We start from the raw sequence: 13,665 nt of genomic DNA on the forward strand, positions 1-13,665 counted from the left end.
CAGGAGTGATGTGATCCACTTTCTTAGTGTTAGTGAGGACTCGAGCAGCAGCGTTCTGAATCAGCTGCAGCTTTCTAATAGATTATTTAGTGTGACCTGTGAAGACACCATTACAGTAGTCCAGTCTACTGAAGAAGATAAAAGCATGGACAATTCTTTCCAAATCCTGCTGTGACATTAGTCTTTTAATCCTAGATATGTTCTTTAGGTCAGGGGTTCCCAACCCCGGAGGTGTTACTGCCGGGCCGCGAAATAGCTGTGAGTTTATCGTAATATTTGCAAAATTATAAAAATATTTTATCAAAAAACATTCAATTTTTATTTTATTTTCGCACCTATACCAGTCATATTATTTCATCCAAAACATACAAAATAAATCAAAATTGGTTAGCATAAGGTCTGAAGGAACGCCTGCCTGGAAGGAGGAATGGATAGCAGAGAGAGCTATTCGACCTTACGGCATTCTGATTCAGGAGATGAAGGAAGATAATGAGGCGGAGGCTGGTTTACTTGGTGGAATTGTTCAATACTTCTATGACCTTATGAACTTCTAAAGATGTTTCCCTCGAGACATGGCATATTTCTAGTTGACTGGTTATCAAGGGCCTTTCAATGTTGTCTTCACAATGTTACATTTGCTTTGACTTCAATCACTTGTATAACCCAAGGATCAAAGCTAATCAACCACATACATTAAATCACATGGGAGTTCATTTGTATACATAATTGCTTTATTGAGTAATGCAGACATTATTTTAAAAGGCCTGAAACGTTTTCTTTCTCAATCAGCTTATTTATTAATGATAAGAGACCTACACATGAAAAATGTTTATCTTAAAACTAAAATAATTGTGTTACTTCACATAATACATTTCTGTATATATAGTGTCTGTGATTTCCTCAATATCTGAAGATCTGGAAAGTTAAACTTTACACAAATTACAACAAATGAGGCCTTGTTTTAACTTGTACTTACTTTGTTTTACTTAGAAGGAGAAAAGCTGATTTTAAAAACAACGTGTTTAGGTGCTTTAAGAACTGTGTGTAACAATTACAAACTATTTGCAGAATCTTGTGGTCAAAACTTTGAGGAAATTAATATCTGATGATTTATTGTATCAAAGTGTCAGCTGCTTTTAACTGTATTGGAAATATAATCATATTACACAGCAGATGTAATAGAGAAACTAGGTTATAATTGACCTTGTTTATTAGAGTACTATTTGTCTGTATCTAATTATTAAAGGTTCAACAGAGTAAGAACATTAGCACCTGATCTTGCTTCTGTGAATATAAAGTGTCATTATATAGGTATTAATATGTGAACTGACCTTTTCCTGAACCATGCTTGTGTTTATTGTTCAAACCAGCACTCACCCCAAACCATTTTGCGCTGACTTCAGGAAACATTTTCCCAGCCTGTCTTCACAGAAACCATTAGGCTAAGCTGTTTCTGGCTATATAATGTGTAATAACTTTGTGCTTGTTGCCCAGTGGTTGCAGAAATGCTGTGTGTGTGCTGGGATCGTTTGAAAAGGTTTATTTTTTTATTTCCTTATTAAACATATCAGAATTCTTTTTTGAAATCCTTTATTTCAGATTTCCACCATAAGAGTAACTTCTTTTACACTAAAGTTTACTGCAACCAGTTTTCTAGAAACACTTTGATAATCTTTAGTTTGTTCTTTTATAAATAAAGAGCTGAAATTAATCTTCTCTCAAGTGTTTTATTGTTGCTGGGATCTTAGGGGATTTCCTACAGAGACGCTGTCAAGTTTTAAAACTGGTAGTTCTACTGTCTGCTGATACAGACCACACCTCCTTGCTGCAAAAGTGCTTAGTGTACAAAATAAAAACACCTTGATAATTAGAAAATACTAATTATTTGACTAAATTGTATTTCAAGCAAATGGAAAACTGTCTGTAAAAAAATAATTATGATAAATAAACACATGATAATAACGCTAATCCGAAGTCGTTATGACAAATTAAGATCAAAACTGAAATAATATGAACAAAGTTTGTTTAAAGCCTCACTGTTATTGTTATGCAATGTATTTTCTAACAAGGAAAGAGCCATGTAGTTAGGTGTAGCTGTGCAGTAGTTAAGAAATGATTCCTGTCTCACTGAATGAGCTCTGAGCTCAGTGTTCATAAAGTATAAACAGCAATTGCAGATTACTTTCCTCCTTGACACACAGCCAAGCTTCTTTTGTTAAGTGTACAGGGAAGGCTGTAGAACAGGTTTCCAGGTTTGCTCTATGTTGAAGCAGCACATGTTTTTTTAAGGTGTCAACCTTGATTCAAAATGAAAGTGTAAGAGAATTCTCTAATCAATTTTTATTCCAAGTTTCTGTTAAAATACTATAAACCACACACACACACACACACACACACACACACACACACACACACACACACACACACACACACACACACACACACACACACACACACACACACACACACACACACACACACACACACACACACACACACACACACACACACACACACACACACACACACACACACACACACACACACACACACACACACACACACACACACACACACACACACACACACACACACACACACACACACACACACACACACACACACACACACACACACACACACACACACGACTAGGGAAGAGACACTTTGCTTGAATCCTCCTCAACCATGTTTAAGGACCAAGATTTAAGAGCAGAAGTTGTATCTTCCATTCTTGGACAGGTGGTTAAACCCTATGACAACCTAACAAACAAGAGCACACACGGGGACGGGTAATAACCGGAAAAGCATGACATGGGACCTTTGAAAAAAAAAAAAAGTTAAATAAAAAGAAGTGACATTTTGAAAGAAAAGCAAGATTTAAAAAAAAAGAGTCAAATTCTGAGAAAAAAGTCTAAATTGAGATGCATTGTGGGACATGTAGTTTATGGGCAACGTGCTTCTGTAAATCATCATGTAACTGTATAATACACATATAATATTCTTTGCAAGCTTTTGTGGGGCCACAGAAAATGAGGTCACGGGCCAGATTTGGCCCACGGGCCTTGAGTTTGAATTTATTAATTTTTTTAAATACATGAATAAAAAGTTACAGTGCAGTTTAAGATATTAATAGTTCACACAGAAGTTCCACTTTACTGATGCCTTTCTTTAAGGTTTCTCTGAACATGAGCTGTATGGCACAAACGTCCCGAGCAGCATACACAGAGAAAACCAGCCAGGACAAAGTCCCCAGACACTGATTCCCTGGGGTTACTAGCCCCAAATGTTCATTAACCAAAAACGAAACACAACCGCTCAGAGTCAATTAAAAGCAGCGGCAAAAAGATAAGTCTTCAGCCTTGTTTTAAAAGTGGTAAGAATTGCAGCGGACCTGCAGGTTTCTGGGAGTTTGTTCCAGGTGTTTTGAGCATAATAACTGAACGCTGCTTTACTATGAAGGTAGAAATGGTGCAAAATGCGAGAGCGTGTAAAACCTGATGTGAGCACTTGCAGAAAAAAAATCTGAGCTTGTGTGCATACATTTACACTTGTATAAAATATCCACGTAACTGTGAACCACAACCACATCAACCACAACCACATCACTTCTGTGACCACAAGTCACAGAAGAAAAAAAAAAGTTTTGTAGCTTGTAGAAAAAAAATGAACTTAGTGATGAAATATTCACTTGCAGACAAATACATATTTTTAAAATATATTTTCCATTACAACTGCAACTTGGTTATTACAACCTCTCAAATCAGTCAATTCAACTTGACAAATCTGCTCTGTGGCAGTATAAATCTACGAATCTGCGGTCTTGACTTTTGCTACACTTCTTGCGATAAATGTGTCGCAAAAGTAATTTTCACCTGTAGATCAGCTGTAGATGTGGGGGGAGGGATGGGGGTTGGAGCGAAGGGGCGCAGCTATCAGAACGACGAGGCTTGACTGCGGGGCTAACGGTTGTGTCGCTACCAGTCCGCTGACATGGCGCGTCAATCAACGGTAAGTTTTGCCCATTACTTGCCCAGTATTACTTTGAATATTATTATTGTGATTGAGGATTAAATCCGCTTTGAAGACCACCGTTTTATATTGTGCAGTTTAGCGGTCAAATAACGTCAGTTAACCAGCTAACGCTAGCTTTGTTGAGTTTATGCTTGCTAAACAAGTAGTGGTTGTAGTCTACAGCAGTAATTAATATATTATAGCCTACTGCTTAAATAAACTGGGCAGAAGCGTTGAAGCGGCTACGCACGCCGCCGTGTGTAGGGGCCGTTACGGCCCGTCCACACAGCGGCGTGCGTTGACGTCACCCCATTCAAAGTGAATGGGGTGACGTCACGATTCACCGAACTGCATTGTGGGAGCAAAGCGTAGCTTCTCTCGCGGTGCTCGCTGCAAAAGTTCAGCAATGTTCTACTTTTGGCGCCTCGGCAGAAGCGTCAGCCAATGAAATCCCGTTTATGCAAATCTGCAAGTACAAGCGCTAGCCAATCAAACCGTGTGTATGCTGGGAGAGACTACTCAGGTCATTTCCTCATATTCCAAAAAATTGAAGAAAAATTCATTATAGCGGTAGTGAATCACCCGGTGCTGTATGATCAGTCTCTGTTCATCTACCGGGATACAAACCGGAGGAACCAGGCATGGAGGGAGGTGGCAGAGACAGTGGGTGAAACTGGTAGGTTTTCGCTTGTTTGGGGATTTTATATCCAGTTTACTTCGTTTTAACATTGCTATTGCTTTGTATGTCGGGGGCGGGAGATTCATGTGATTGGTTGTTGGTCGCGTTGCTCGCAAAAAATCCCCAAGCTTCAGATACGCCCACCGCCAAGCGTCAACGCACGCCGCTGTGTGGACGGGCCGTAACTCCCACCGCCAGTCTCACCGTAGCGCCGCGCTCCCTCCCATTAGGAGGAGCCCGAGGAAGAGCCAGCGGCAGCATGCGGCTGAGCTGCACCCTTTCTTCCTCCTGAAGCGCTGTGTGACCGAGGTGATCGATCCAAAGAGCCCCTCCGTAGTTACGGGGGCTCTCAGGAGATCATCTCGATCCTGGACAGCGCGGTGAGTCCCAACCACACGTGCCGTGACGCCACTGTCGCCAGGGACATCACACGTCCGGCTGCGGCGGCTACACCATGGATCAGATTGTTCATCCGACCAATGCAGCGGTCCGAATAGGCCCCAGACACTCAAAATAGAGGCGGTGGTGATCGGCACCTGCGATTAAGCCAGGGCATGTAGGACAGCGCCGGAGCTCAAGGAGTGGTGAGTCCATGATTAAATTATCTTTCTCTTTCTTTTCTCATTTACGTCTCAGTTGTTTTATCCTGCTTGCTGAAGAGAAAAGGATGACAGTCAGGAGGCTTGGCCGCCCTTATGTGAGCTTGCGCGCACATTCAGGTAGGCCCGCCCCGAGGGGTTGGCTACGTTTATAGTTATCTCAGTAGGTGATTGCTCGCATAGTATGGTTGAGAGGTAGTACATATAGAGTCCAGTATAGGGCGGAGCCTTTGTAAGATATAACTGAGATTTTTGTTTTCTACCTTTGACCTGCAGTGTTTATTGTGTAGTAAATGTATGAACCACGAGGATTTGGAAATGTATGTCAGCCAGAATTGAAATTATGTCTAGAAAGTAGAGTTCACCCTCTTAAAGGTTGGGCCTCAAGATTAGATAATAAAGCAGGAGCCACCTAAAGGCCCTTATCTGCCGAGTTGGTATTATGTTGTTAGTGCTGAATCTGAAACAAGCACAGGAGAATGACTCAGGTCTCAGGGTCACTGTTAATGCCTGAACCTCGGTTTACTTCGTTATGTGCCCCATTATCAGCCTCAGGGACGAACAGCAGTAAGACCATGTGAGAGGGAGCTTAACATTTGGTAAAAGGTCCAGTGCTCCTATTAGTAAGTCACTTTAAACATAGGGAAATATTGAGGTGAAGAGACAGTGGCAGCTTCTGTGCCAGTATTGTAATGTTATTGTTTTTGACTGAATTAAATGACTAACCGGTAGTGCGACAATTGCAGAGGGTGCATGGGCTAATCTTTGAACCACACTAGATAAAGTAAAAGATCATAAACCAGTTTAATATTGCAGAGCGCCGAGTGCCTTCACTTTGACTTCCGAGAAGGATAGTGTAACATCGAAGCTTCAGTAGCGTCGCCATGAAGCTGGTACTTCCTAACCCAGGTTTGGATGACAGGATCCCTTGCTATGATGATCTGGAGAGGATGGATAAGGAGGAGGCTGGGGACAGGCCCAAGTGGGACAACAAAGCCCAGTACATCCTAACCTGTGTGGGATTCTGCGTTGGGATTGGCAATGTGTGGAGGTTCCCTTACTTGTGTCAAAGTCATGGAGGAGGTAAACTCAGATTAAAATGGGAAAGGAACAATTTACTATTTTAGACTGTCAATTCTTGATTACAGATTATAGTGTGTATGAGGTGCTGTTAAAATGATTTTTCCTAGAGAGACTTATTTGACACTAACTAACAACATTACATATTTTATCTATTAACTCTTTTAAGTTTCAAAAGATTCACTTTAATCTAACAGTTGAATCTGGTGATTTATGAATGGCATAAATACAATTGTCAAAGTATACACACGGATTAGTGCACAGTGAATGTTAACGCAAGTTTAATTGGGGGAAAAACGTTATGAACCAAGAGGCCCAGGACAGATGTTGCAGTTACCAATAAACGACAAACACAACACCGACTGTGAGCAACAGTCAGGGAGACCCAGCAGAGCAGGAAAGGTAGGCAGGCAGAGCAGGTGGGGTTTTGACAGGGGGTAACTAAATAATATAAGTATTCATTGTCTGCAGACTGAGTCATGTGCGACTGCTTTACAGACCACATTTAACATCAAAGCATAATTTATCTGCTTAAGCATGTTCATATCTAGTATGCTGAAAAGGATAATGACTGTCATAAGCGCAACACTAGAGTTGTGTAAATATCTTTCCGATAATAATAATTATGTTTTTTTAGGTGCATTTTTAATTCCCTACCTGATCCTGCTTGTCCTGGAAGGAATGCCTCTCTTGTTGCTGGAGTTTGGCATCGGCCAGCGTCTCAGGAAAGGCAGTGTAGAAGTGTGGAGGTCCATCAACCCTTATCTGACTGGTATTGGTAAGTTAAATAGGCTCTGAAACAAGTTGTCCAAAGCATAATAAAAGAAAGTATCAATTAATAATTCTGTACTTCTCAGGTATAGCCTCCATGTTGGTGTCCTTATTGATTGGACTGTACTACAACACCTTGATAGCCTGGATTATCTGGTATCTCTTCAATTCCTTTCAAAGCCCGCTGCCTTGGACCCAGTGTCCTCTGAATATCAATGGAACAGGTTGATATAAATACAGAGATACTCATTAAGCACCAAAATCAACTCATGATTTACCCATGAATAAACACTTAAAGAGGACTGTTTCTTGCCCCTATAGGATTTGTACCGGAGTGTGAACAGAGCTCCACTGTTGATTATTATTTCTACCGAGTGACTTTGAATAGTACCACCTCTATAGCTGACTCTGGAGGAATCAACTGGCCGATAGTACTCTGCCTGTTAACTGCCTGGACAATAGTGGCAATCTGCTGCATAAGGGGCATCAGCACAGCAGGCAAGGTTTGTTGAACTTAAAGAAACTCAAACTGTAGCCAAGACCCATCTACTCCACTACTTTCAGAACTTCAATCTTTTGCCAAATATCAATAATTCCATGTTTCTTTGTCATTGACATCAGGCAGTGTACGTCACAGCCATCTTGCCTTACATAGTGCTGGGCATCTTCCTGATCAGAGGACTAACTCTAAAAGGTGCCATGACTGGATTAAAGTTCCTCTTTACACCAGACGTATGTTTCAAATCTTCATAGGAACGTTGAATCTCATAACTCAGAGGCGCATTCAAATGTGTGCCTCTCCTTTGCAGGTGAATGAGTTGATAAAACCAACCACTTGGCTGGATGCAGGTGCCCAGGTCTTTTATGCCTTTGGTTTGGGGTGGGGAGGCCTCATCTCCTTTTCAAGCTACAATCCTGTTCAGTAAGACACATTTAAAGCACATGTGATGATTCTTAATTTAAAGTTCAAGTCTAATTTTGCACACTTTGATTGAACCGAAGCTAATGTATTTATTTTGCTTATTTCTTTTCCCAAGCAACAACTGCGTGCAAGATGCTGTGATCCTGTCGGTCGTGACTAGCCTCACCTCAGTGTATGCTGCAGCAGTTACTTACTCCATCATTGGCTTCAGAGCAACTGAAAAATATGATACCTGTATCAGTGAGTGAGTAGTCAGTCACATGCCCCGGTTTCAATGCTTTTATAAATGAGAAGTCCTACAAGTATATTCTACCTTGCTTTTACTTTGAACCCGTCACAATTGTATCGGTTAGATTGTGAACAATTGAGTCACAAAAGGTAAGGGTCCCTTTACACTCTTCGCTTTACAAGTTGACATCTAAATAATGTAGTAAAATAGACAAATCTGAATTAATCTTCTCATGTACAATACAAATGTGCTAATCTGTGACTTTTTTTTCCTATAGTAACATCATGAAATTATTAAATACATTTGAGCTCCCTGAAGACAACATCACCACAAGCAACTATGAGGAGGCCTTTAATAGTCTCAACAGCTTTTATCCTGATATAGTTCTTGGATTGGACATCAAAACTTGTGACATGCAGAAGCTTCTTAGTGAGGTGACTATATTGATGAATATCGGCCATATTGCCAGTTATTTCCTCCTACCTGCATCATGACTTCCTTGTGTTTGTGCAGGGAGTGGAGGGAACAGGTCTGGCCTTCATCGTGTTCACAGAAGCGATAACCAAGATGCCCGGTTCTCCAGTTTGGTCCGTCCTCTTTTTCGTTATGCTTTTCAGCTTAGGACTCTCGACCCTGTTTGGCAACATTGAAGGAGTGGTGGTCCCATTGAAAGATCTGAATGTATTCCCTAAAAAATGGCCCCATGAAGTACTGACAGGTAACTTGGTTTCAAAGGTTTGTTTTTCCATCTTCAATAAAATACCTTTGGTATTCGTCCCTGGTTTATGTTTTAACACAAGCTTGTTTTTGTGTTTGTATGTTTCAGGTTTAACATGTGCCATAGCCTTCATCATCTGTCTCCTGTTTGCCCAGAATTCAGGGCTTTATTGGGTAACTCTCTTTGACAACTTTGCTGGATCTGTTCCACTTCTGATCATTGGATTGATCGAGATGATAGCTGTTGTATACATCTACGGCATTGACAGGTCAGTGATTCAACATATTCTAGCAGGAGATGGGTAAACTATCGAAATCCAATAATACAGGCTTGATTTCATGACTCATTTCAAAACTAACTAAAACCCTCTTATGTGGCAGGTTCAATGAGGACTTTGAGTTCATGGTTGGATACAAGCCCTCTATCTTTTGGCAGATTTCATGGAGGTTCACCAGTCCTCTAATTGTGCTGGTTATTTTAGTTTTCTACCTGGTGACACAAGTCCAAGAAGCGCTCACATACTCAGTTTGGGATCCCAACTCTGTAAGTAGACAAGTTCTGTGATCAGCCACCATGTTGCATGCTCAATATCTTCAAGTAAATGTTGTTTCTCAATGATACAGTATATCATAATCAAACTGACTTTGGTCAATCATACTTACATACTTTGGATATTCATTGCATACCAGATGGGCTAAATCATATTGTATTGTGGTTAACAGGGGAAGTTCCCGTCTCTGGCTTCAGTACCCTACCCTTCTTGGATATACGTGATCATCTTTCTGTTGGCAGGAGTTCCCAGTCTGGCAGTGCCTGCGTATGCATTATGTAGATTTGTCTTTGTTTGCTGTAAGAACAAAAATTAATAAAATACTGTTATAAAGTCAGACATTTTTAGAATACTACAAAACCATACTTACCTACTGCTCATTTGATTTCTTGTTGTATTAAAAACCTGTTAAGCCCGATTGCCCCCGCCGGCGGGGCTAAACACAACAATATTCACAAAACTGTGTCTCAGGGGTTCTTAACATTTAACAACCTATTAATGTGTCATACCCACTTAACGGGAAGAAACTCAGCTAACTGATGATATGAACCATTTTGGCTAAACAAAACACAAGGGTAACACCAAGCCTCTGAATTAGCACCAAGCGAAAGAGTACGGTAGCGATATTGTATACTTCATGCAATCTGCACAAACAATATATCATATGAAAGCTGAGATTCCACAGATTCCATTGGTATAAGCAGGGGTGCACATAACTTTATCAGAGAGGTACTCAGATGAGTACCTGGAGTCAGTGTTTGGTACTCCAACTTCTGGCTCCATTCAAAGTTATTTGAGGAAGCCCTCATTATCGCGAACGTCAATGGGGGGGGGTTGCTAGTGGAGTACTTCAGGAAAGTCGACGGGACGCGGGCTAGTGGAGTACTTCGTGACCACAGAGCGTGAACGTTGTGATCAGCTGTTTTAGCGCAGTTCTCCAGTGAAGGGGGGGGGGGGGAGTCTCCCTCCGCAGCCGGTTGGCGTAGATTTGGCACAATTCCGTTGTACAGACCGGCGTTAACAGCACACGGAGACTGACTGTCGTCCGGTGATCTAACCACCTTCTGGAAAAGCTTCACAAGTACGTCGGTACGCAAATACGCTTTGTGACACAAGTGACGGTACGCATTTCAGATTGTTGCCGCGCATGCGTACCTGCGTACCAGTTATGTCACCCCCTGGGTATAAGTATCATCAATGTGCTACCAAAACTCACGGCAGCGAAAGCCAGGAAAGACAAGACACAACTTCATTTTACGGGGCCAAAATGGCAAATACGTCTTACCTTTGCTGTTTTCTGATCAAAAGTTGTGCTCAAGGGCATTAAAACGCATATAAACGCTGTTGAAGGTTAATCCAATGTCTCAGTGTCACTTTGAAATGATTACTGATAATCCATCATCATATTTATGGCAATAAACCTATTTTTCATAGATTGTATGAGAGCTTCCGGTTTTGGGCAAACTGCGTGCGCATCATTCTCACTCCTCTATGGTAATGTTTAGGTGGATTTAGGAAACCCCCCCCCCCCCCTCCTCGATTCGATTGGCTCTAACGGTTAAAAGTGGTGTCAATCATCAAAATCGACCAATGAGCTCTAGAGATACGGCAAATCCACCCAAATGACCCCAGAGGTGGGGTTTTGTTTCTAAACCTCTCTAAAAAGATAAAATGTCCCTTGTGTTGCATCAATCTTGATACAGGGTACTTATTATATGCTATAGTTTGGATTCCTAAAAGGTTTTTGGCTAATATCCCATCATTCAAGGGTGGCTTTCACTATAGTATTTGGACGGAAACTATAATTTACATTTTTTTACCATGTTCAATCTGAATTTACTTTAAAATAAAAAAATCTATATTGATTCTGACTTTACTACATATAACTCACAGGTATATCATTGCTTTGAGAAAAAAGATTATTAATGTACCCCTTTTAGAAGTGAAGTTATAGTCATTTGTTCTGGGCATGTCATTTTCGAGCCTGAGGCCTGAAAAACAGGCTCGGGGCTTAACAAGTTAAAAACTACTGGAACAGTAGTTTTATTGGTGGTATGGTCAGTAGAAACATTTAAAGAAAGAGAAAAGGTTGGTCTTTCAAAGCATTAGCTCTTTGCTGTCAGTTTTAGAAAAGGTAGGCAAAAGGTGTAGAGCAGCAAATTGGCCACGAGAGGGAGACTTCACACTGACGGAGCAGGTTGTGTAAGGTCAGCTGATCCAACAAAGCACAGCATACTGTAAGGAGAAGGCGAGATACATTGCATGTTATAGGGACAGTGGAGTCTTTGACAGTATTGTTAAAGTACTTAAACTGTGTAAATAAACCACTATTACTGCAATAATAAAACCTCTATTTAAACCTTTACTTGTGTATGGTATAGCTCATTCAATCAAACATATTTGATCATAATCAGAATACATTTCCTAGTCCCACAGAGGGGAAATGTACGTAGTTACAGCAGAAAAAAGAGCCACAGACAGCTTAATGTTACAGTTACATGCATTAAAAAGTACTACGTTATGATATAATAAAAAATATAATAAAAAACTACATCATTTTCAAAATACACATCCTGTAACAGTTCTTAGGACAATAGTTTTTAGTAGTAAGCACATACAAACTGAGATGGAATTATGTTATAGTGTTCATACAGTACACAAACAATAAGTAACTTAAATAACTAATAATAAAAGTTGTTTTATGGATCCATGTTCCATCCATTTGAACATTGCTCCATGATCATTTAATACACTTGATCGAATGCCAGACTACTATCCTTTAATGATTCACACAATATGTAGCTGACCATGTGTAAATGTCTTATATAATGACTACATTATTTGAAAGGTCACTGTCAAGTCATACTTAAAAGCTTGGTGCACACTAGCTGAACTTTTTTTTAAATAAATTGGGTTACCTTTAGGCTTATCAATTGGTCCCACAGTCATTAATTCTGGGTTGCTTTACAAGGCAATACAATTAAATTAGCCACTTAAGAAGTCCTTATTGAGTCCTATCAAATTATTAACTGTTTTGATTTGAATTATGTTAGAGGAGTACTTGAATGGAAACATGTGGGATGCAACGTCTCTTGTCTTTCAAAGTCTCAGGCGTTCAACCATAACTGAGATTTTAGTTTTCTGCCTTTGACCTGCACAGTGTTTATTGTGTAGTAAATGTATGAACCACGAGGATTTGGAAATGTCAGCCAGAATTGAAATTATGTCTAGAAAGTAGGGATGTCCCGATCACCTTTTTTTGCTCCCGATCCGATTCCGATCATTTGATTTTGACAATCTGCCGATACCGATTTTTCCCGATCCGATCTTTATGCAATGCATTAAGAGAAAAAAAGGTAACAGATAACGACTGGTCATCCAACGCGATGATTTCAGCTATCTTGGCTGTTATTTTTTGGGCCTTTTCACTGTTCTGGGGCAGTTTCTCTTTCCTTTTACAAGTCTCTGAAAGTGTCGGTTGTTTCAGTGCCGTTACCTGAGTGGCCGCTGTGTACTCATCGTTTTGTTGTTGGTGTTTGTTTCTCAGGTGGCGTATTAGATTGGTCTTGTTGAATGTAGCTCTGTTCTTTCCACACGCGGAACCTCCGCCTTGCAAACATTGCAATCTGGCTGTTACACTGCCTTCGCTTTCATTTTTATAATACTTCCAAACTCCTGACATTTTCGCTGTCCCGAGTCACCAGTTGAACGTAGCCTCTCGTTAGCTTACTGCTACTATTAGACACTGCGCCCTGCCCACTCTGTTGCCAGATTTGAGAGAAATAAGCAACCAGGTCTATGAAAACAAGCCCAAAAGAAGCAACACATACATGATGTTGTGTAATTTTAAACCAAAACTAAGGCCTCAGGATGACTTTAAGACGTGAACATGGCATTTTTGTTTTGTCACATTAAATAAAATACAAATATTTTATATAAAAAATGTAATAAAAAAAAAGTCCCGATCCCCGATTTTTTTCTCCCGATTCCGATCTTTTGAAAATCACGTGATCGGCTCCGATCCCCGATCACGTGATCGGATCGGGACATCTCTACTAGAAAGTAGAGTTCACCCTCTTAAAGGTTGGGCCTCAAGATTAGAT

The 13,665-nt window shown here is 40.5% G+C and overlaps 2 protein-coding genes across 3 annotated transcripts in view; one reads left to right on the forward strand and one right to left on the reverse strand.

Annotated features, from left to right (window-relative positions):
• Positions 1 to 13,665, reverse strand: part of rims3 (regulating synaptic membrane exocytosis 3) — a 223,713-nt gene that overhangs the window by 131,417 nt on the left and 78,631 nt on the right. The gene's annotated exons all lie outside the window — the stretch shown is intronic.
• The window catches only part of LOC307022665 (sodium-dependent neutral amino acid transporter B(0)AT1-like), a 12,713-nt gene continuing 4,838 nt past the window's right edge, over positions 5,791 to 13,665 (forward strand). Inside the window, exons 1-12 of one of the 2 annotated variants that reach the window (XM_079655508.1) lie at positions 5,791 to 6,375; positions 7,010 to 7,150; positions 7,230 to 7,367; positions 7,465 to 7,646; positions 7,765 to 7,875; positions 7,953 to 8,065; positions 8,181 to 8,309; positions 8,572 to 8,728; positions 8,808 to 9,012; positions 9,121 to 9,280; positions 9,393 to 9,555; positions 9,735 to 9,899. In XM_079655508.1, the coding sequence (XP_079511634.1) occupies positions 6,177 to 6,375; positions 7,010 to 7,150; positions 7,230 to 7,367; positions 7,465 to 7,646; positions 7,765 to 7,875; positions 7,953 to 8,065; positions 8,181 to 8,309; positions 8,572 to 8,728; positions 8,808 to 9,012; positions 9,121 to 9,280; positions 9,393 to 9,555; positions 9,735 to 9,878 (1,842 nt within the window). In that variant the 5' untranslated portion in view covers positions 5,791 to 6,176 and the 3' untranslated portion in view covers positions 9,879 to 9,899. Of the gene's footprint in view, positions 6,376 to 7,009; positions 7,151 to 7,229; positions 7,368 to 7,464; positions 7,647 to 7,764; positions 7,876 to 7,952; positions 8,066 to 8,180; positions 8,310 to 8,571; positions 8,729 to 8,807; positions 9,013 to 9,120; positions 9,281 to 9,392; positions 9,556 to 9,734; positions 9,900 to 13,665 lie in introns of those variants that run through there. The other variant, XM_079655509.1, reaches the window with a different exon arrangement.

The sequence above is a fragment of the Notothenia rossii genome (assembly GCF_949606895.1).
Source record: "Notothenia rossii genome assembly, chromosome: 10".
NCBI classification, from domain to species: domain Eukaryota; kingdom Metazoa; phylum Chordata; class Actinopteri; order Perciformes; family Nototheniidae; genus Notothenia; species Notothenia rossii.